The 23,700-nt window shown below is 44.6% G+C and overlaps 1 protein-coding gene across 2 annotated transcripts in view; it reads right to left on the reverse strand.

Moving 5' to 3' along the window:
* GSK3B (glycogen synthase kinase 3 beta) overlaps positions 1–23,700 on the reverse strand; it is a 122,440-nt gene that overhangs the window by 57,534 nt on the left and 41,206 nt on the right. For both annotated transcript variants that reach the window (XM_088535783.1, XM_088535784.1), the window contains exon 2: positions 20,754–20,947. In XM_088535783.1, the coding sequence (XP_088391909.1) occupies positions 20,754–20,947 (194 nt within the window). The remainder of the gene's footprint in view (positions 1–20,753; positions 20,948–23,700) is intronic.

Here is a 23,700-nt window from a genome sequence, read left to right on the forward strand (position 1 = left end):
CGTCTACCACTACTACTAACACTGGAGGACCTCTGCAAGAACCGCACGGAGCTTCTTCCTAATGCAGACACGATTACCAACTCTGCTTTCGATTGCTCTAAGCCACGAAGCCTTAAATAAGAGGTGCTAGATAGGATGCTCTAGCATTAATCCTATCATCCTTGCCACCATCTGACCAAAAAGAAAAAAACTTCAGCGTTATCCAGCTCTTTGCAAACATGAGTGCCCCCCCGCACAGTTATCAGCTGGCGGTTATCCAAGTGGTAGCTCCAAAGAGGAAAAACCCCTCCCTAGGCCAGCCTGGCTCCTGTTGAGCAAAACCCCAGTCTGCTGGAGCACACTGAGAGGAGCCACTTCTGTCCCTGGGGCTGCCTCTGTTTTTTTAATGCATATTTGGAGGGGAGGCAAAACATTTAATGCTATTGCTGCAAGACCGAGAGTAATACTCGAAGTGCCGGTACCTAAATCTAGACCTAGCAGCAAATTCACTGAACCTCTAAGGGGAAATAATTTCTTCCTCTCTTTGTTCTGCAGCTGTAAAATGGGAATAATACTTTTTAATCTCCATGAATGACTGAAAGAAACTGCGAACGCACTAAGTACAAATGTGTAAATATTATTTCAGCAATATCTCTACTAGCTCTTTAAAATACACATATACACTGTAACTCAAGTTATCGCCTCATGTTCTTAAGATAGTACGTATACCCTGATTGGATATGCTGGAAAAAAAAGTCAGCAGAAGTTATTCTAACGCTGGGTCTGAAGTTATATTTACACTCTGGTATCTCATTCTAGCATAAGCACAATCTGTGCCCACACTGATGCCTTCCACTCTGATCCATCTCCTTAGGCTCTTACCCTGACCATCTGCTGCAGCTTCAGAAACGCTGCTTCAACAGGAGGTAATATCGGGGGAGCTCAGCAACTACTTACACAGTAACCTATATGTTCCATCCTAGAATGATACAGAACGCAATAAATTAAGGTTATCACTTTACTCAAGTTTAAAACCAGTGGATTTTTAATCACTGCTTCCTAGGGGAGTTCCTATTGGAAATACCCAAACAGGAGCACAGCTAGAGCTGAATGCTGTGGCAGGAAGCACAGCTACTAAAGTTAAAAATAATAGCTTGATGCTTTTAACAGCTCACTCTTCTCAAATTAATTCTTCGAGCTATGCGCTCATACTTCCCTCAGCATAACTTAAACAGATAACAGCCATTTCACATTATAATGTGGGCTATTACTTACTAGCGCACAAATGCTTTGGGAAAAAACAACACATACACACACACACACAAAAAAAAAAACAGATTATAAACAAGGAGCCTAACTAAAGAGAACAGGAGAACAGTGACAGATGTCCCACACTGAGTACAACAGATAAAACGCATGTCTAAATATAATGCAAACTAAAACAATTTCAAAATATGCTGATTAGAAAGGCTGACAGCGCACAATCAAAATACAGGGTGGCTGAACACGCAAAGCTTTTGCTTATCCTTAACTCATCATTTCTGCCTCCCAAGACCGTAATGAACGGTCAGATTCAAAGGGGAAGTTACTCTCCTCCCTCTTCCCCCATCCACTCGCAGGAAGAGAGAAGTTTAATTTTCATAGAAAACGAGAATTTGGGGCCTGTAAGCACTGAAGAGAGCATGACCTGTCACCCTGCCACAGCAGCCAATCCTGCAGCTTGGTTTATCCAGACGCAGAGCGCTCCTAAACCCCATGTTCTGCAGGGATGAGCAGAGCCAAAAGGACTATGAACTCAGCCCCTTTTGGTCACAGTTTTAATTCTTTATCCAAATCCAGAAGTGAGGGTTGCTCACAACTCTGGCAGACTGTAGCTCATTAATTTAAGCCCTGCCTTAACTAGGGAAGCAAAGAGACCACCTGTTCATTGCGCTACAGAAACCCGACTGCTCTTTAGGTGTTGTCATTAAAGATTGCTGGGACATCATTGGTTTTATAACTTTAAAACCCAGCCAGTAAAGCTCATACACAAAGACTCATGCCTTTCCCAAAGGGGACCCCAACATCTCTGCTCGAGATGCCGTTGACACAAGCAGGCTGTATCTGTCTTAACATTGGGACCTGCCACTGCAGCGTGTGAGAAGCAGCTGACAGATGGGACAGCAGCAACACAAGCACTGCCGAATTTCTCTTTACACAGAGAAATTGTCATCCCCGCTTGTACGGGGCATGTTCACAGATTCTTCCCCTCTTCTGCCTCTATCATCATTTTCTCCACTCTCCCACAAAATGAGTGCTGTGATCACTTTGAACTTCCACCAGGAAACCAAGTAACCCAAACAAGTCTTCTAAGAAGCGTTCAAGAGACGTGTACTTTAGGCACTTAGGGCCATGATTTAGCAGGCACAGTGGCGATGGGTTTACAGTTGCACTTGATGATCTTGAAGGTCTTTTCCAATTTTAATGATTCTAAGATTCCATTTTCTTCAATATGGCTTTCTCAGAGGAACAAGCTGAATCTGGTTTCCACAAGGAAGCCAAGGGGAAAAGATGAAGCAAATAGGATCCACATACACACTTATATGAGAAAAGCCTCAGCGACCGCCCACTCCCACTTACCCACGTTCATGCTCTGTGCTGCTGCTGAGCCTCGGGAACTGCTCGGGGCTCAGGCCTTTGGAGATCTAAAGCAGCTTCAGAGCAATTTCGAGCAGTTTCTCCTCCCTGCCTGTCTCCCAGCGCAAGGACAAGGCCGGACTCCAAGCACAGGGCGTCTGTCCCATGCCCAGCAAGGTCCATTGCAGGCAGCCCCGCTCAAGCCAGGCAGGGCAGCTCGTGACACAGCGCTTGAGCCGCGTCTCCCGGGCTCGGCTCCGAGACGCGCGCACAGAAACGCCCTGCGCCGCGGCCGGTGCGCCTCACGTAAGCTGCCCGGGGCACAGAAATAGCCCCAGATAGGTTACCAAGATCTAGATGGATCATCAAGATCAGCTTATTTTCCACTAATATCATTAGTAAAGCTCCAATCCTAATATCTGCTTTATCATAAGCTTAGGAGGACAGACTGTGCAAGAAGAAAAGCTGCACCATACCTTTGCTAAAAATCCGTGGAGTGGCCCAAAGTGCACCTCCAAATACATGTTTCAGGAGGATTTTAACAGTGCTCCAACACCAAAAGAGTTACAGGAACTATTCTCTGCCTCACAAACCCAGATCCATGATCATTCAGTCATTGACAGGGTAAAGCTCAATTCGTATGTGCTTTTTTCTGTATTTGCCCCAAGCCATAAAAGTGTTTGGAGGAAAAAAGAGAAAGGCAAAAGTAGGTCTTAACTACAGCGGCCTGATGTGGGCACCCGCCCGCCCCAGCCACCCATGGAAAGTCCAATTTGCAGGCAAGCAGCTCAAGCACAGATAAATGTCGACACGCATCACAGTTCTCCTCCTTTACATTTGAGGCTTGGATCAAGTCAAATTACCAAGTCCCCTCTTCCCCCCGAGCCATGGCCTATTTCCAGCGCCAGCCGATCCGAACTGGAACAGTCTCCCTTCGCAGGAGAGACTCGTAAACTCCAACAAGTGAGAAGGCCTCAAAAAACAAAAGAAAAAAAAAAAAAAAAAAACACCACCAAACCAAACACTTTAGTGAGCACAAAGCAGTAAGTCTCAAGCTCATATAATTAATTTTCTACCCACGAATACCAACAGGAGAACACTCTTTATTAAATTTCACTATTTAAGACAGACTAAGAGCAATAATACCACAGCAGCAGCCATCCAGTGTCATGCCTGTCCTTTTGTGATCGTTAAGTACCGGCAGCCTGGCAGGATTAAAGCATGGGTCAGAGTCCAGAAACTTGTGTCCTGCTCCAGCTTTTGTAACAAACATGCACGAAAGCAGCTTTGGGGATTACTGTTTGCAAAAGCACGACGACATTCATTATCAAAAAGGTACAAGGTCCACGTGTAACATTAATTAGCACAGTGCTAATGTTCAGGGATCCCCTCAAAAGCCATTGATGACAGCAATCAGCAGCATAAACTTGCTACTTTAAATATCCCTGCACGCCCCAAAACATGCATATGTGTTATTTTCACCTCTTCCAGGAATTCCCAATCTTCCTAAAAGGGCAAACCCAAATGTGAAGCACTTGCACAATATTAAAACGATGAATTCCGGTGTGTCATACAAGCGCGACCAGCAGGGAGAGGCAATGCAGGGGCCCCACAGAAAGGAAGGACGGCGCTGGATGCATCTCCACGATGCTCATGGATGTGCAGGGTCACATCCCCTTCCATGCTGTTGCGTAACTAAAAGCAACGCAGCAAAGGCACTTCTCTCCCTACCCAATGCCACAACAAGGTCACAAAGAACTGCTTGTTAATATCCCGGAGCAACAGACGATTGAGAGGGCTGCAGAGGAAAACGTTCTTTGAAACGTTGGCCTCAAAACAGTTCATGCCAAACACTCCCGGAGAGTCAGATGCAGCAGCTCTATTGCAGGGTGTCAGCCGTATTCCCGTCGAAAACGGGTGCTACACGGGGTGATCTTCGGCCCTGGCATGGGCACGTCGGGAGAAATAACCCCCGGCTTGCAGGGAGGCCACAGCTGCAGCTTGCCTTGGAGCTCAGCGCCCAGTAGGGCCAAGGCAAACATAGGTGGGGGAGGCACCAGGGAGCTGCCAGCCAGCACACAGCCCCGTGATTTATGACGAGCTCGGCTGAAATTAGAGAGAGGAGAGGGGCAGCAAGACGAAGCTCGCTGCTTGGAACTGAATTCTATGAGAGTGAACAAAGTGAAAAGCCAAAGGGCTACCTTAAATACGGCTCATTCTCATTAGCCCCTGAAGGGCTGCAGGGGAACCCCAGCCACGCAGCTGCATAAGAGCTGCCAGAAGGGCACAAAAAAGGCGCAGTCTGTGCACGCTTGGTGCCCCTCTGAGTTCGGCTCCTGCCTGCTCCTGCCTATGCGCGCACAGGGCCCCGGGAGAAAACCTCAGCTTAATGCAAACCGCACATGTGATTCTCCCTTGGGCTGGAGAAAGCGTTGGCTTATTCTGGGACCAGAAAGGACACAGAAAAGCCTGAACACTCCAGGGGAACAAAGGGAAAACTCCGATTCTTCTCTCACTGCCTCCCTCTACCTTGGGAGCTAATGGAAGGGCTGAAGCCAAATTCTTCGTTAGCTCATCGCGGCCTCGCTGCATGGAAGCGGAGTTTGAGAGCCTCTCAGAGACTTAATACCGCGTCTACACTACTGCCAGCTCAGGAAGCAGGACACCAAAACTTGGAACACAAGTTGATTTAGGGCAGCATGTCACTTTTAGACCGCAACCTGAAATTCAATTAATCATTTTCAAGTGGTTGTTTCAAACACTGCGACTTGACGAAGAGCTCAGTCCTAAATGCCAGCACTGAATACGCAGTGCCAAAGATAGCTCCAGATGCAGCAGGAAGTAGGATGCACCCACCAAAAAAAAAAAAAAAAAAAAAAAAAAAAAGAGCCCCGAAACACAGAAGTAGGTCTGAAACCCAGAAAGATGATTCAAGGGCAAGGTAACACCGGAATAAGAAAGTGTAGAAGTGAGAATGATTGAAAGAAAAAGTCTTCTCTAAAAGGCAATCCTACGCTTTTTCAGAGATAACAGCCCTCCTTCAGAGGCAGCACAGAGGATCTCTGGCAAGAAAATCCTTACAGTAAAAACACACTTTTCTTTCACAGCAGCAGCATATGGATTTTTCTCATATTTTGACTTTTAACTCTTGAGCTATAAGGAAGGAAGAAAACGTAAGCATGCCTATAATACCATTCCCCAGAGAGTCTGCAACACCCTCAGAACCTCACACCTGCAATCACAGCCGGAACAGGTTGCAATTAATCCATTAATCAAGTAAGTTCCAATCTCCCAGGGGCATAAGACATTTGCTGAACTGCTAAGCACTATGTTATTAAACATTAATGAAACGCTTTATTACTCTTGGCCTTCTCTTCTTACGTATGATGCAGCAGATGTTGCACACAGAAAGATTTCAGCAGAGCTGCAGACAAGAATTCTCCTTGGGTTCAAAAAATTTGGTTTTAGGGAGCAGATAAAGTGTTTCCTTCTAGGTTTATTCGTTTGCCAGTCTCAGAATATTTCTGCATGACACAAAGATGCCCGATACTAGAAGACATTAGAGGCTTTAATTTCAATCAAAATGAAATCTTCTACCTCCCCAAGAGCTCTTAGGAAGCTGACATGGGAAGGGAAGCAGGTGCTGAAGCCTGGCCAGAGCACAAGGAGGAAATGCAACTGGCAAGGGGAATTAGCTGCCTGCGCAGGATTATTTGCCAAGCAGAATCAATTCTTCCAGAAGAAAGAGTATTTCTAACAAGTTCCCAAATGACCTAGCTTTCAAAAGGTTAAACATTCCCTGCTGATTTCAACAGGAGACTGGCTGCAGTCTCCTCCCAAGATTCAGAGCAGGGCTGGGGGAAATCAGGTCACAACTCCAGCAGGGAAGTTCAAATGTGGACTTGGATTCCTCCCAAGGCCCCTATAGGAAAAACTCTTCTCCCCAAACTCCCAGAGAGCTCCCCATGCCGGTTTAGACAGGTTGGCCATAAGCAGGCATCACTACGTTTTAAAACCACCACGTGTAAATATCAGGTCTGAGATAACCCAGTATGAGATGGTAAAAACCCTGCCAAGTGTTACATGGTATTTATAGCAACACATGTATTTACAAGAATATGTATTTATAAGAACATGTCAAAACTAAGTCTTCATGGGTTTATGTATAAAAGCAAGCCAAGCTTCCTCAAAGAGGTACTTTCCTATTAAAAGGCTGTAGCACATTCCTCCGGCAGCTGTAAAATAAATTCACCGGTTGACCTTTTGTTGGATACAAGAAATTAATCACAAAACTTAAAAGGGAAAGCCAGCTATGTTCAACTACAAATCCACTGTAAGCTACCAGAAGCATTGCTGTTCACTTTTGGTAGAACAGGTTATCAGATTTGCTGCTCTGGAGTTCTTCCCCTCCGTCAGCACTGGCACCTTGTGAACACTGTCACGTTTTCAAGAACTGTGTTCCTCAGGCTAAAGGTTGTTGCAGCACTGAAATAAAAAGATTAGCAGATCTTCACATTCACTTCTAGCCTAAATTCTCCCCAAAGAAACAGTAAGGACAAGCAGAGGAGGCTTTATACCTATTTGCATAAGAGAGTGTGGCTTTTATGACAGGCATTTCGCAAAGGGCAGCTCCACAGAGCTAGCACAGCCCAGACACCCAGTGACTCCCTAATCCCAGTGAAGCTCGGCCCTTCTCCTCCAATACCTGCAAACATCTGGCTCTCCTGACGGCCCCTCCAGAGTCACTTGGCTTCCCAAAGATACGGTGCGGCTCTTCCCTCAACACCTTGCTGCTCTTTGCTGATGCACGTGGCCTTCCCGCAACTCCCACTCCTAAATCTACAACAGATGTTGGAGTAACAAAGTGGCCGGAGAGGATAGGCGAGATTAAAAGCAGTAGCTGGGGCTGCAGGGAATGGAAGCCAAGACATTTTTCTAAACACGTAAAAAATCCCATGGGGCAAGAGAAAAACCTGTGCAAAGGCTGCAGATAAAAAGGATTTTGGTGGGGGGAAAAAAAAAATCTCAGAAATGAAAATCTGAGGAGAGAGGCAAGGCTGGTAACAGTATTCCCAATTTTTGCTATGTTTTTTCCTGTGCAATCCCAGCCCAACCTTTGCACACATACACACAGACTCACAGAAGGGTTGAGGTTGGAAGGGACCTCTAGAGATCATCTAGTTCAACCCCCTGCTCCAGCAGGGACACCCAGAGCACATGAGCTAGTCCTGATTAGAGGATGATCAGCAGGCCTCCCAGGGGGCACGGCACCCAAAAAACACACTGTGGGGATCAGCAGCAGGAGAGTTGTGTCAGGGCCCTTGCCTTGTTTGTTGCATAGGGGAAATAATCATAGAATCATAGAATCATAGAATGCTTAGGGTTGGAAGGGACCTCTAGAGATCATCTAGTCCAACCCCCCTGCATACGCAGGGACACCTAAAGCATAAGGCCAGAAACAGCAGATACAGACCCGTCTCATCCTCTCATGCAGCTGGAGCACTTTCCAATGCTCAAGAGCCCAAGAGCAGCTGCATCCATCACAGCAGACAAGCCACACAAACCACTTTTTCTAAGAAGTCGTTACAACTGGTCTCCTCTGACCAATTCAGCGTTCTGAAATCCCGAGAAATCACGAACATGCACAAGGGAGACCATAAATGTTCACACATGAACAGAATGGAGCTCTTCTGTCCTGCCTCCTTTATGTAAGGAGACGTTAAGAACTGTCTGCAGTTTACAAATCACATCAGCAAGTGGAGGGGAGATAACCGAGGCAGACAGGGCACCTGGCCCGGCCCGAGGAACCGCGCAAGCCCAACAGGAGAGCAGGCGAGAGTCTTGCCCGGATGAGGCGAGAACCCCCTGCCCGCTAGCAAATTCCTAAGAGATAAAGGCCTGCCTGATCTCCCCAAAGCACAACATGCATCTGTGCCAAATCCGAAGCATGCGCTATTAGGGAGGAGGCTCATACCTTTGTGTAGGTGGAAGAAATGGTGACGCATTTCTACTCTGGGTTCAAAAAGCTCCTCAGAGGTACTAGAAACACAGGAAATGGGTGACGTCCAGCAGTAAAATACACCAGCACCATCGCAATGCACAAATCAGGTTTCTGAAATTAAGGTTCTCACTAGCCGCCCTGGAAAGGCACCTCCTCAGCGCATGGGAGCTCCCAGGGAAGCCAGGAGCCTTTCAAGGGCTGACAAACCAGCGCTTCGCAAGGAAGCGACCTGCCCTTCACTCCGCAGTTAAATCCTTCCTGTCTTAGTAATGCCAAGACATATCTTTGAGAGACAAAAATCTATTCAGAAAGAGGAAGACTTGGAAAGTCTAAGGGAGATTTTAAACCACAAGTCTGCTATTAGCTAAAGCAATCAAGATGGTCACAAATAACAGTGTATCTCTACGCTAAAGATTTTTTCCCCTCAACCTTTTAGCTCTCAGCTGGCTACGTTACCCTTCAATATCAGGGCAGGAGAGAGATGAAAAAGCTGTAGAGCAACCTTCTCCTCTTTCTACTATTTACTTGGGTTTTGCAAAATAATACCTAAGCAAGGCGTTAACATTTTAGATAGGAACAACAAAATTCAGTATATGGCCTCCTGAATAATAAAAATCTACCTCTCATCTTTATCAAATGTAACACCCCTTACTGGCCTAGATGTTAGGGGCTACCTTGTTCTGCAGCACCTCTGAAATGACAGCTTAGGCATTACTTAATAAACCTCTGAGGCTCCACAACAGAGGCAATGCATTTAGTTTGGTTTTTCCTCTAGGATAAGTACAAATATGGAAAACAGCCCTTGCATCTGCTTAAGCCCAAGTTTCTCCTCTGTGACACAAGAAGGATTGCCACAATTACAGGAACTGATGAAAATGGTACCTGATCTTGAGGACTGTCAATAAACGGACATCCCACTCTCTTTCCCTTCATTCCTCTAGGTGATCTCCAGAACTACCTAACATTGAGCCCTCACCCCCACAACTATGAGCCAACATAAATGTAACTAGTCTCTAAGTCCCTTTAAGGTTTTATTTTATTTTAGAGCCAACTTACAACTGGGTATTTTAGAAGTGGGGAAGCAGGCTATGAAACCTGTTTTCCCAGTCAGCAATAACTTAATACAGATCTAAGCAACTGAAGCTCTATTTTACGGGAGTTTATGACATAAGGGCTGCAGCTGCCAAAGACTGGTGCTCGAGAAGGAGCACACTCTGAGGAGTCCGATATCGGAGGTGAAGAGACCACAACTGAGTATGAGCAGCACCATTTCTTGAAATAACTGGAGTCGTCCTTTCACATCAAGGCCAGTCACAGGAACGCGGTTTGCAGCGCTGCTCTTTACAGGCTGAAGAGACTGAGTTTCTAGCAGAGAAGCTCCTGTGATAGCTCCCACTGACAGCGGCACTAAGAAGCAACACGTTCACTGAAATACCACCCGTTGCATGATATTCCAACAGGATTATGTCTTCAGAGCTCAATCCATCCCCTCCCCAGACCAACAATGGCTTTACACACATTGTTAAAACTGGGTTCTATGCAGTCTTAAGACCCTTCTGCATTCAAAATTCAGCCAGCAGAAAATACTGAAAGATGACTCCTTGCTCAGGACACAATTATCCAAATGCAGATCCATGCGGACAAGCCAGTAGGACAGGATGCCACGGCTCAGGGCTGCACGGCAAAGGGACTTTTTTCCTACCAGCTGCACAGAGCGCTGCGCGTTCGCACCAGGGACACAATGTTCCTGCTAGCGAGGCGGGCTCCCTCCAAGAGATACTCATCAGATGAGCTCAAAACAAGAGCCCTTGCACTGTTTATCCTCCCAGTTAATTGACGGCCTGCATGCTGCCACCAGAATTGCTCAATGAGGACACTGACTCAGGTCTGCCTCTGGCCCTCCGGGCAACCCTCAACCTGCCCTAGTTTTCCTTTGTCTCATGCTACTTCCTGGCCCTACTCGATCTCTTAGGCCAGTATGAGCGCCATGAACAGGGATAACCTTTATGCCTGTTGTGTGCGGTTACTGAAGCAGAGTCATTGCCTGAAAGGAAATCAACTGCACCACCTGCAAACTGTGTGTTTGTCAACCCTTTCCCAAGTTATGTCGATTTTTTTAGGAGGGAAAGGGATGAAAGAAGAAGGAGGGAAAAAAAAAAAAAAACACCCAACCATACCTTATATCTAGTTCTTGTCTATTTGCTCTGGCTCTTCAAATGCTGACTCAAATCACTTACTGCAGTTTCCAGCACTCTGGGGAAAGAATTGCCATTTCATTCTCTTATGCCTCCACTTTTTGGAGGCACCTCATGACCAATGAATGGAGCTAATAATCCTAGAGCAACCAGGGAAGCTCCAGGTCTCTCTCACACAATTCTGGCCCAGCTCAGGCAGTGATGCACTTGCAGAAGAGCCAAATCTAGGAAGAGCAGTTCTTAGTTTCTTCCATTTCCCTCCTGTCTATGGAACTCCTAGTGTCGCTGTCTCAAAGAGGAATCATCAACTCTCACCATCTTCCATTTCATAACTCAAAATTACCTACTACTTGTAGAGCACATCCAGCACAGAACCACAAAGAGAAAGATTAAGCGTTCACCCATGGGAACAGCAGACTCCAGAGCGCCAACTTCCACACTAACTGTTCATTCCTGTTCTCAAAAGAGTCATCAACACATCTTTTTAAAGTTTCCTCGATTATTAACCAAACTTTTCCACCAAGATGCCTTCCTGGGTTCAAAGAGGCAGAAAAAGTGTTTACTAGGAAAATCTATGTTCAAAAAGTAAAGAAAAAAAAATATATTGCTCTATACTTACTTTGAGAGCAACAGAACTGATAACCAGCAAAGCTTAGGATGTCAGAATGCAAAACACCCCAAAAAGCTCCATTGACCCATTTCAGGGCCCAGTCTGCAACAGATGACAACATCTTTGCACTATGAGTCGGCTGGTGCAAATGGGATGTCTGTTTTCAAGCCCCCCAAACTTGTACAACACAACATTTATGACTCATTTGTCTGATGACATGAAGCCAGTATGAATGCACACAAGAGCCTGCAAACTCAGTTTGATATACAGCACTAAGAGAAATCTTCCAGTGAATAACACAGAGGCAGATGAAGCTCTAAAAGGCATGAAGTTAGATATTCTGTCTTCATTCTCATTTGATAAACTCTAGCAAAAACAAGGAAAAAGAAATAAAGAAAAAAAAAAGAAGGGAAGTAGATTGTGACTCTGTGGCATCAGAAAGTCCCTTGAATAAAAATCAAAATGAGACTGAGGTGCTCTTTTACATATGCATGATCCTGCTCCGGTGACTCAGGTGGATGTCTGTGTTTTGACTGGCGAGCTCAGGTCTAAGCACTCTAATCATCCTAGCTGGGCTTTCAAGGGAGCAGCACCAATGCAAAGGTGCAGCGAACACTGCTGCCAGCTCCGTAATCATTAGACTGGGCTCCACGGTCCCAGAGGAGGATGGGACAGGATATATAACGTGCAGCTCTGTGCATCGTGACACACACAGGAACCTTGGTTACTCACCCCAGCTCACCATAGCAGGCGCTACGTAAACAAAACCCCGCTCTGAAGACAGACAACTCATTCTCCATCAAGTTGAAACTCTAAAGCATGGATTCAGGACCACGATAAATGGCACACCTCATATCTCGAGAGTCCAGAGAAGTGGAACTGCACTTTAAGTATCACCCTTCCTTACTCCTCTCCCCCAAAACAGGAAGACTGCAGAACCACCTCGTTATTCCTTATATTGCTTATGTTCTTAGGCAAGTATCGACACAGCACCAAAGCATCAACCACAGCTAGAATTTTCTTCAGTAGAAGGAATTTCCTCATCAACTTTCCTCAAAATTTCTTTTTTGGGGTCATTACATGAGACAACTCATAGAAAGCCACTAAAAATTGAGATCCACTTTTATATCTGGTGGTAGATGATGCAGGAATCTAGGTCATCCAACAAACTCTCACCACGTCCATCACCTTAAATTCAGCCTTGGACACGATGTCAAATTTCACTGCATACCACAGTCAGGTAACATTGAGGTAAGGATCTCTGAAGAACAAAACCCACAAGCAGCATCTCTCAAAGAAGGGCAACGTAAGATGGCAGAAAAGCAATTCATGCCCTTGTGCAGCCTACAAAGTGGTTGCTTGGCACCCAAGTCTCACTTTACCAGCTGTTGCAAGGAGCAAAAGGAGCCAAGGCAAAAAAAAAAAGGTAGAAGTGCTGCTAATTCTGGAATATGCCCTGCAGGCACTGAAGGACCTGTGTCTCTGAACAATAAATGCTTGGCAAAACACTTAAAATAGCGTTCTGACAGTATTTCCTCCTCCCTTGCCATTACTTTTCAGAGCCAGGAGTGGGTAGTGCATGTCGCCATTCATACCAAAAACCCCAACGAGCAATTACTTGGCTCCTACAGCTCCAGAAGGCCACACCAGACACATCAGTTGCGTCAAAAATGCCAGGGGCACCGCAGGCAAAGTGACAACCAAAAATTGTTCAAATTTTCACATTTCCTTGAAACTCTCATTTGTTTTGCTGAACGTACTATCCCTCTTGAAGTGAGGACGCAGGAATAAAGAACAACATATGCAAGTTTGGACTGTTTTCTTTTGGAGAAAAAAAAAAAACAGAAAGAGGAGCCAAGAGCTGAACTGCAAGGTAGTTATACAAGGTAGTGATGCATGAAGGAGGACACCTTTCCCCTCTACTCAAGCATGCTTCCATGCAGTAGGTGGTGGAATGCGCTCTGTCCTCCTTGTGCCTCACATTTCATCAGTTGCTCTTTCCCCCTTAAAGTATGTAACTACTCCAGTAAAATATTTGAATAAACAACAAATGCTGACTTCAAAAGACACACCAAGATTTGCTACAGCCTGATTTAGCAGCCAAGCATTTTGAAGATATAAATCTGCATTCACAAACTAAAACTGAAGGCAAACCATTAAATACCACGTCCCACACACTAAGAAAGGCAAGGTGAACCAAAGGTAATTTAACCTAGCAAGGATGAAAGAAGGCAAACGAGAGCCACAGGTAAAGCACATCACTAGATACAAGAAATTTGTGCTACATCTTCTGCAGCCAGATAATCTCACACTGTGGGACATCTAAGGGAGAATCCAGAAGAGCAAAAAAAACCCTTGATGCCTCGGATGCACCAAACATCTAAAGTAGTCACAAAAAGCACTGTTTTAGCTAAAAAAAAAAAAAAAAAAAAAGGCACTGTTTTCTGGTTATACACTACAGAAGAGTCTCGTCCCACCTGGGGAGCACTGGGGAGCAGGTAGATGATGTCTACTGGCCCGTCACTTCCAGACACTTTCATACCCCAGTTCTGCACGACTGTAGCGTTACCAGCTCTGAGAAGCAGCAGACGCAACTCGGGCAATTTGTTAGCTAGAACTGCAAGATGAAAAAACTAAAATAAAAATCCATCTTCGAATTTGTGTATGGACTCCTGCAGCAATATGTCACTTAACCACTGAGCTTCAGAATTACTTCAGGAATTTTATTGTGACATGAAGATTTTTTTGCCTCCTCTCTTCCCTTCAAATAAGGGCACTCAGAAAACCAGGAGCAGCTCATGGGCTCCACTGCTGCTAGGCTGCGCACAGCCAAAAACCCCTTCATTTCTATGCTAAGAGGGTACAGCAGCAGCCATTAAATACTTGGTTCTTAAATCAGAGAGAGAGAAGCAAATTTCCCTCTGCCAGTCTCAGAGATATATAATATCCAATGTGAGAGCATATTCTCAGGCAAGCAAAGACACATAGTATTTGCAGTAACATTCCTGAAAGGCTACCACAGATTTTTCTATAAAAATAGAACACAAAAGACATACTTTTCACAAAATATTTTGGGCATCAGCACAGCATTCCAAAAATATTAAGAATGGTAAAGCCACCTCTTGTGTTGGCAACAAATGACTAAGGACCTGTGCCACGGTTCTACACAGGAGGTGCGACTGTAAGGCAAGGCTTTGGGATCTACAAATGAGAGTAATAAAGAGGACATTTGCCCTATTTCTTGCAGAGCTCTCATTTTTCTTGTATAGGAAATGAGAAAAGTAGAAGGAGAGTGCCTTCTTAAAATTAAACTTCAGGTTCACAAGGATCAGAAATTCTGAAAAAAATCTTCCTATTGTGCTCACCTAGCCACAGTGTGGGGCAGAGTTGTAACTATTTATGTGCTTTAAACTATATATTTTCCACTCTGACATATTTGGAATCCTTTTAAACTGCAACCTGAAAGTCAGGATTGGAAAACACCGTGTTATTCTTGTCCAACCCCTATGTCTCAGGGTAGTCTCAGGCTTATTTTAGGAACAGAAATATTAATATATTTCACAAACAGCAAACAAACTCACTTGGTACATTTGAGATAAAACAGGAAAAAAAAAAAATCCTTACTACAACAGTTGCATAAACTACCCAGAATGGTGGGGCAAAAAGCTTTTTATAAAAAGCCCATTTTTCTTAAGTTTCTTTTTTTCACTTAGCAGACACACACATATGACAGGCAGGTTTACTCTGTCTCAAGTTATGCACCAAAAGCAGACGAGGGGAGAGAAAGCAGACCACAAATGGCGACCTTGCTTTAAAATCATCCCTTTAATCATAGCGTAGGGAGCAGTGCCAGACAAAAACTTGTGGAGATAGAAAAGCTCAAAATCCAAAATAACTGCGGTGCTTGAACGGCAGCATGTACGTACAGCACGGATTCTCCAAGCATCCACAGAGCAGAAAGGCAAAACCTCAAGGTTTGTTTGGACTCCTCCCTTCTCACACAACACTTTCTTATGGCAAGTATTGCCCTATCAACATGTGGCTTTCCCCAGGGAAACACGTGGGAATTCACCCTACCAGGCACACGCAGACATTCATACAAACTGCACCTTGTTTCTACTTGCCACACTCGAGAACTGTTTTGTCTTACCATCTATTAGGCATCCATTTCACTGGACAGATTTGAAAACATATGCAGAAAGAGTCATGATATAACTGCAAACAGTTGCATTACAGAAGCTTGAACATAGCACGAATGGAAGACGATGCTATTTTTGGACCTCCTAGATCTCTTCTGAGCTACACCTCCAGGGCCAAGGAGGTTTCAGCTGGTACAGTGAGCAGGGCACCGAGCACTCCAAACCCGTCCAAAGCAGAGCTATGCACAGGCTGCCAGCCTTGCCAGCAAGGAGGAGAAAAATCAGCTGAAACGCAAGGCTGGGAATGAGAACTAGATACCTCTCTCAACACACAGGCGTTTGAAACCACCATTACTGCCAAAAGCCAGATTTGGTTCAGGGCAGGTAGCCTTCAAAAAAATGCACAGATCAAGCACTGCTACAAGAAACACTATTGTTGCAGTAACCATCTCCAGCAACGCGGCTACGCCAAGCTCAGCTGGAGCTGCATATTTGGCCTACACACAACAGTGAAAGCCTAGTCTGTAAGAAACCATTTGAAACTGAGAACAGCTTTCCAGGTCTTAAAATGTTCAAAAAAACAACCACACATGTGCTGAGATATCTCTGATATTTCACATCAGACTTGACAGGCCCAGTCTATAAGAGGGGCTGCAACCCTTCAGTTGGTGATAGAAAGGTTTTCAGGGACAGTTCTGAAAAGACTTTGGGACCAGCTAGTTCCTTCTGCTAGTTTTACCAAGCCTGCAAGTGCAAGGCAGACTATTAATGGTGTCTGCAAAGAGCCTGCTGAGACTTCGAGCAGCAAAGAGCGACCTCACTAGGCAGCAGGGCCCGTCTTGCATGCGCACACACAGAGCGATGCCTCCAATCACAGGCAGGACACAGAGCCTACCCGAAAAGAAAACTGGGTCGACTTTGCTAGCTGCGTAAAACTCTGGAGTCTCCTGAAGAGGTAACACAGCTTATGACCCTAAACACCCAGCCTCTTCCAACAGGAGAATTCTGCCTTACGGTTTCGCTTTTTTCCTGAGAGCTGCTATGATCAGAATTTGCTGTGATTAACACAACCAGGGGATAGAGAGTACTTTGAAAAGCACCCTTTTTATACATATAGCAGCTTGATATATTTAAAGCAATCTGAGTCAATTTGACCACATCATTTGAGTGGTTCACATCACGGAGAGCTGGGCTTCCCTTGCTGCGTGCTTGAGGACCATATGAGCTATTGCCAGTGATGCCCCATCTAGGCTGCCTTAAAAGGGGTAGAATTAGTAAGAACTCTGCTCATCATTTAGATAGTAGCAGCCGAGCAAAAAAGGAGGACACATTCAGTATTGCAATCCAGATATGACCTGTTCATAAGTATTTATAATCTGCCAACTAGAATGTAATTCTAGTAATTCATGTATTCATTCCAACAAGATTTCTTAAGAATGAGAAAAAAATAAAATAGGACTCATACAAAAAAAATGGACCAAGAATGTTCCTATTTGTGTTAACAAACCTGCTTGCTTATTATTACTTTTTGCAGATTAAACTGCAACAAGATTGATTCCTAATCTCTCTCACTCACATCAGTAACAAGTAGATCACCCAAAAGGACATGACTTACATTTCCATTCTTAATATGGAGACCAGTTGCATTATGCAGCCTAATGAGTTCACAACAACTGCAAACCAAAAAAATAGGCCTGAAACACCATTCAAGCTCGTCTCCTCAGATAGTTGTTTGCATGCCTAGTGTAACAATACCAGTGCTCTAGCAGGTTACACTGAACTACGCACATATGAATTTTAAAATGATCTTTACAAGACCTAAACGCTGCCAACTGGGGCGCATTTTCCTGTCCTCACAATAAACTTCTTCCGCATGCGTGACACATAGGAAGACTGCCAGGAGATGACGTTCCCTTGGCACTTGTTAGAGCTTCTGAATCACGTCCCTTGAAGTTTCAGGGAGTTCTTACCGGCTTCGCAAAACTTTTTTATTTATTTTACTTAAGAGCTAGAACGCAGAGGAATTATGCAGAGCACACCAAGCAAGGCCTGTCAGGGTATAAAAGGCAAGCAGGCACCAGCTTGGAGTAGACAGCTGAAATTTTCACTGATGGTCCACATTTCAGAAAGCAGCTTCTGTACATTAACTCTCCTCCCGATAAATCTCCACTCCTGCGGCTAGTGCAGACGTGTCTCAAGTATTAGTCCTCTATGCTCTCAGAAGTTGACAACATTGATTAAAAACCACAAAATGCACACACAGCACACATAACCCGCGTCCTACTGTCACTTGCCACTGCCTAGCATAGGGTTTTCCTCATGATCTGTCCTCATGGGCTGGCGGCAAGGGGTGGATTTCTGCACGATTTCTGGTGACGCAGGCTGTCACGCCGGGGTGGCAACAGCCCAATCCAGCTACACTTCCCGGCTGAGCTCTCTGAACGAGAGCTGCAGTGCAACTGTGCAGCCAACACACTTTCAGGAGGTCCTGTTTAATGGGAAAACATTTGATCTTCTACCTACAACCTGTATCAGATGTTCCCGAAGAGCAGCATACTCTGAAGTAATTGTACGCTACTCCTGATACAAGATATGGGTCCCTAGTTTCCAAATCTGTCCAGGCAGAGGCTTTCATCTAACCTTGAGGGTAACCAGCTCCATACACAAATTTACACCTTCAGCCAGGAGAACATGTGCTTCCAGAGGAGAATATGAAAACAAAGACTGAAAAGGGAGCACTACACAGATGAAGGTGGGGAAAAATTAGAGAGCTGAGGATGAAAGTGGATGAGGTCATACAGCTGGGATGCAGGTTTGGGTAAGAACATGAGAAAATACTTAACTTGACTAACATTGCAGATATGACCGAAGCTTATTTACCAGTAAATCTCCATATGCATGTTATTACTTCCTTCTAGGTGTATTAAGGTCTCTGCAGAGGTGGCATTCTCAGTGTGCATCCATCGTGTGTGAGCAAGGGAAGTCCAAGGGGGAAACACCCTGTCTTTAGATTTTATGACTTCTTTTTAATAGGAGTCCTGTTCAAAGATACCATGTTTTTTTTCTAATTGCTTAAAACCCAAATGAAAATGGTATCTAGTCAGAGTGTCACAGAATCAACTACTGAAAGAAATATAACCAAAGCTAGTCTATTCTGGGCCAAATTTTCATGTCCACATCATGCACGACCTCCAAGTCATGAGATTACAGAAGCTGTAAAACCAAGGATTTTGATCTAAAGCACTAGCTGACACCAAAGCAGCTGGACTCTGGTAAGAAATGAACTGCTCTTCCACCTAACAAGATACAATGAGAAAAGATCAATCAGCAGCTTTAAGCACAACTAGCTTAGAGCTTCAACCCTTCCCATCTCTCAGCCATTCTTGCATTATACTATGAATACCAATTATTACCTTTAACACATACACAATCCAGGAATTAGTAAGTATAGGAAAAATACAAGAAGATAACATGGTTTTCTCAAGTACAAGTTAAAAAGCACTGCACATGTTTGGCTAATTTCACAGAATCACAGACTGGTTGAGGTTGGAAGGGACTTCTGGAGATCACCTAGTGCAACCCCCTTGCTCCAGCAGGGATACCCAGAGCACGTGGCACAGGGTCACATCCAGATGGGATTGGAAGATCTCCAGAGAAGACTCCACAACCTCTCTGGGCAGATTGTTCCAGGGCTCTGTCACCCTCACAGAAAAGTTCTTCCTCACATGGAGATGGAACTTCCTGTGTTTGAATTTGTACCTTTTGCCCCTTGTCCTGTCACCGGCCATCACCAAGAAGAGTTTGGCCCCATCCTCCCTACATTCTCCCCTCAAGCACTTTACACATATTTATTGATCAGATCTCCTCTCAGTCTTCTCTTCTCTAGACTAAACAGGCCTAGGTCACTTAAGTCTTTTTCCTCATACGATAGATGCTCCAGTCCCTTAAATCATCTTTGTTGCTCTACACTGGACCCTCTCCAGCAGCTCCATGTCCTTCTTGTACTGGGCAGCCCAGACCTGCACACAATACTCCAGGTGCAGACTCAGCAGAGCTGAGCAGAGGGGCGGGATCCCCTCCCTCGACCTACTGGCTACTCTCCTCCTGATGCAGGCCAGGAGTCCATTGGCCTGCTTGTCAACAAGGGCAAATTATTGGCTCCAAGTTATCCTATCAACCAGGACACCCCAAATCTCTCTCGACGAAACTGCTTTCCATCACGTCAACCCCTAGTCCGTACTGGTGCCTGGGGTTATTCCTCCTCAGGTGCAGGACCCTGTACTTGCCCTTGTTTAATTTAAAAATATCTTCCCATTTCCATTCTTAATTTATCATCTCTGACATGCTGGTGCCTTGTGGTGATGGCAGGCTCAATTTCAAGGCCCAAGAAAAAAGAGAAACACTTTTAAAGAATGATCTTGGTAGCAGAACAGGATACAAATTACAATTGACATCGGCAAAGCTAACTGAGTATTACTGGAGGAAAAACAGGTAAATAAATAAAAAGGAGAGAAAGCTGAGGCTTTTGATTTCAGGTGTTGAAAGCCAAAGCCTTGTTGCCATTCATAAACTTGTGCAATCTATCTCCAGGCCACTTGACCTCAAAGGAGGGCAACAAAACTTTCTATGTCCACCCAGCACAAGAGGTAATGGTGGTGATTAGTTTGCTGGTGGTCCTTAACTTTTATTTGCTTTGAATATCACCCAGATATAAGTGTGATTTTCTTTCCAAATGTTACTTGTTAACCTAGAAAAGAAGTTCCACTAGCCTAGTAAATCTGCCAGACTAGATCACATTCATAAGGCTCCCCTTCACTCCAAACTGCCCTAGGCTCATTTTCTGGGTTAATTCATAATGACTGGAGAAGAATCTATGGTAGAAGAAAGTAAGTTTAAGAACAGCTTTTCCTCTGTTCCCCAATTTCATTGTGTGAGGAATCTAGTCTGGCACCAAGAACAGCACCACAACATCAAACCAGGACTTTTAGTTTCCTGTTTTGCAGTAATTCAAATAAACGTAACAGCCGTGACTCACTAATTTTCAAGTTAAACTAAATCCACTTATCATAAACCATCTGTTTAATCTTTGGTCTTGAAAGTTTTGCTTGCATTTATGTGTTCCAAAGAAAATAATTAGGAAGAGAGTTTGCCGTCAAAGGAATGGAAAATGAAGAAACATTTATGAAGAATATTCTGCAGCTATGCAGTCTCACCTTAAATCTTTTATCCTGCAGGACTTTCTTAATGGCCACAAGCTCTCCTGAATCGCAGAGTTTGGCTTGATACACAACACCAAAAGATCCATTTCCAATCACCTTGGTGTCTGTGTAGCTAACTTCTTGTGGTCGATCTGGACCTTGTCCAGGAGTTGCCACTACTGTAGTCACTTTGCTGCCATCTTTGTCTCCTGGGAATCAAAAAAAAAAAAAAAAAAAAAAGAGAGAGATAATCAGAATACATCCATAAGCAAGACCACCAACCAACAAGACTAAAAACAGAGCAAACATTTCAACCAGCACGTGCATTTTAGCATAACAGAGGAAGAAAAAAGCCTAAAAAATAAATACTGAGCATATTTTTTAAAGAAATATTTAGTAGAGAGAATTTTTCATTTAGGACATTGTAACAAAAATACTCCTTTTTCCAGATGCAAGCAGCTCAGCGTATAAAATCTGATGCAAGGCCAAGACAAGTACTAATTTTTGCATCTAATTAACATGAGCAGCATTAAATACAGTGTTGCTCATATTACCAAAATCAAGCACCAAACCCTCTCCCCATGGTCTCCTCTAACTGAAGGAACTGAAATACCAGCATAACTACAGAGCAGCCCTCTGTCCTTTACCGGAATGGGTCTAGCAGTGAAAACCAGCCGCATACCAAAGCCTGCCAGAATGGCACCTACGTGCACAGCTTCAGTGGAGCAGCACGAGGAGGTTAGTGCACACCTAGCTCCCGTCTTGGTCTTGCCTCCCTCTCCCCTCAAATACTCCAAGGGCTGTTGCAGAGGAAGCCACAGCACTGCAGAGGCCACCTCTCCTCCAGGTCTGTTCCAGGCACCTGAGATCTCCTGGGTATGGTACCCAAAGCATTGCAAGTGAAGTTCCCTTCTGCCCTGGTGACTTCTTGCACCACTGACTTGCATCTTGCGTGTTGGCACAGCGTTTGTTGCTTTTGCAACGCTGCAATCGGGTTGACTCGTGCCACATTGAGAACCCATCAGCTCTTCCACAAACCTGCCGCCCAGCCAATCTTCTGCCATGCTCTACTTGCACGTACGGTGGTTCTTAGGAAAAGCCAGCGTGCTACGTTTGCCCCAAGTGAACTGCAGCCAGTGTTCCTGGCTGGTAGCATCCTTCAGAACACTTGGAGTTACCATGCGAGGAAATGCATTTCACATGGGATTACCGAGTATCCCTGGGAAACTAGTGAAGCACAGTGAAGTCTGAGAGACTAGTTAAAGACTCTGTGTAACGCTGTTAAAAGACTGTCCTAACTATGTTGAACCACGTAGCATTACAATTAAACAAAATTGCCAACACACCGTGTATCCTTTTTGAGGACATTTAGGTAATCTGCCTCTTTCCGAGGCTGCTTATGAGAACATTAGTTTGAACATTTTCAAGTCAAGATATCTACTATACTACTTCTGTATTCATAAGGTAAGAACAAAAGTAGGTTCGTTTGACATGATTTGCTCTTGAAAAATCTGAATGACCTATTACTCCTCTCTTGTGTTACCTTTCAGGTCCTTAAAGCCATTTGCTTTCAGGCATCCAACTACTCCACAAAACAATTTTTAAAATAAAGCGCATTACTGCAAACGCTGCCATTTGCATGGCAAGATATATCCCTTCCCTGAAATATTCACAAGGAGAAAAGCGGATTTACAGATTTTTAGAGAGAGGGAATAAAAAAAGAAGAGGAAAAAAAGAAAGAAAAAAGGAAAGGTAAGGGAGAGAAGATCAATTTCTGCCCAGAGAAGAGAGGGTAGAAAAGGGAAGCAGAATGAAACTGCATGACAAAGTTATCTCCCTGTTATGATAAGTATAAGAAGTGGAAGAAGCAAGCAAGAAAAAACATTAAAATCCTTTTTTGGTAAATGAGTTAAAAGTGGCTTTGCAAATATGCTCCCTACTTTGTTTCCCTGCCTAGTCTATGATTCGCTTTCCAACTCACTACACATAAACAGGTGACAAAGGGTTTACTGCAACAATCGTGGCTATTTAAAAGGTAACCTCGCTGCATGCACATGCACCTGTGTGCGCCTTGCCCACGCGGCCCGAGTATTGAGATTACTGTAAACCAGGTACCCCCCTTGCCCCTCCGATGTAACTAACCACCTAAGTCTTAGCAGTGGAAGACAACTCATTTCCAGCCATGCTGGTTAAGACTTGCAGCACTTGGCATCAGGAAACCTGCCCAAATTCACTGTTCAGAGCCAGAAGCCGCTCAGCGATCTCTCCTACCATAGCAGCCAAGGCTGAATTCCCGGCCGTGCGAGGGGGCACTGCAGGAAACTGTGGCCACTTTCGCCGCCGTTTGGGGAGGCCCAGCTGGGCGCCCCATCTGCTTTTCACCACTTCCCCAGATCCTTGGGCAAAACAGCTCTTCAGTTTGTTAAAGTCTAGGGTGATTAAAAATGAAGGCACTGACGCTTCAAAGTTAGCTAAACCAAGAATTACTTTGTTTCTCTACCAAAATACCATAGATCACAAGCGTGTTGCATGTTTCTCCCTTCCCTTGCTTTCAGACACCACCACCTCTGTAAAAGCCATCAGCAAAAATCATGGTAAGGACTCTGAAACTCCCAACTCCAAGCCTCTTTTCCACTACAGAAAGTTGAAATGGAAGGATTGCATGGGGAAAAGTTCCCCTTGTACCCTTAATTTTGAACAATATTTTGAGTATTTTGAACAATCCCACTACTTTTCAAAGTATTCAAACAATACATATTCGTATCACAGCAGCATCCAGTGGCCTTTCAGCCCTGTCGAGCCACTCACTGCACCACATATGTGCAGGGACTGTTTGAGTCCATAAATACTTCAGTAGAGCTATCTCAACTTTTACTCTTTGGGCAGCAAGAGTTGACTTGCCAGCTGAATGACACAGAAACAAGCACATTGAAATAGCTGAGGACTTCGGCTTTCAGTCTCC

The sequence above is a fragment of the Tinamus guttatus genome, unplaced genomic scaffold, assembly GCF_059628265.1.
Source record: "Tinamus guttatus ecotype Peru unplaced genomic scaffold, ASM5962826v1 Tinamus_guttatus_pri_ptg000646l, whole genome shotgun sequence".
NCBI lineage: Eukaryota > Metazoa > Chordata > Aves > Tinamiformes > Tinamidae > Tinamus > Tinamus guttatus.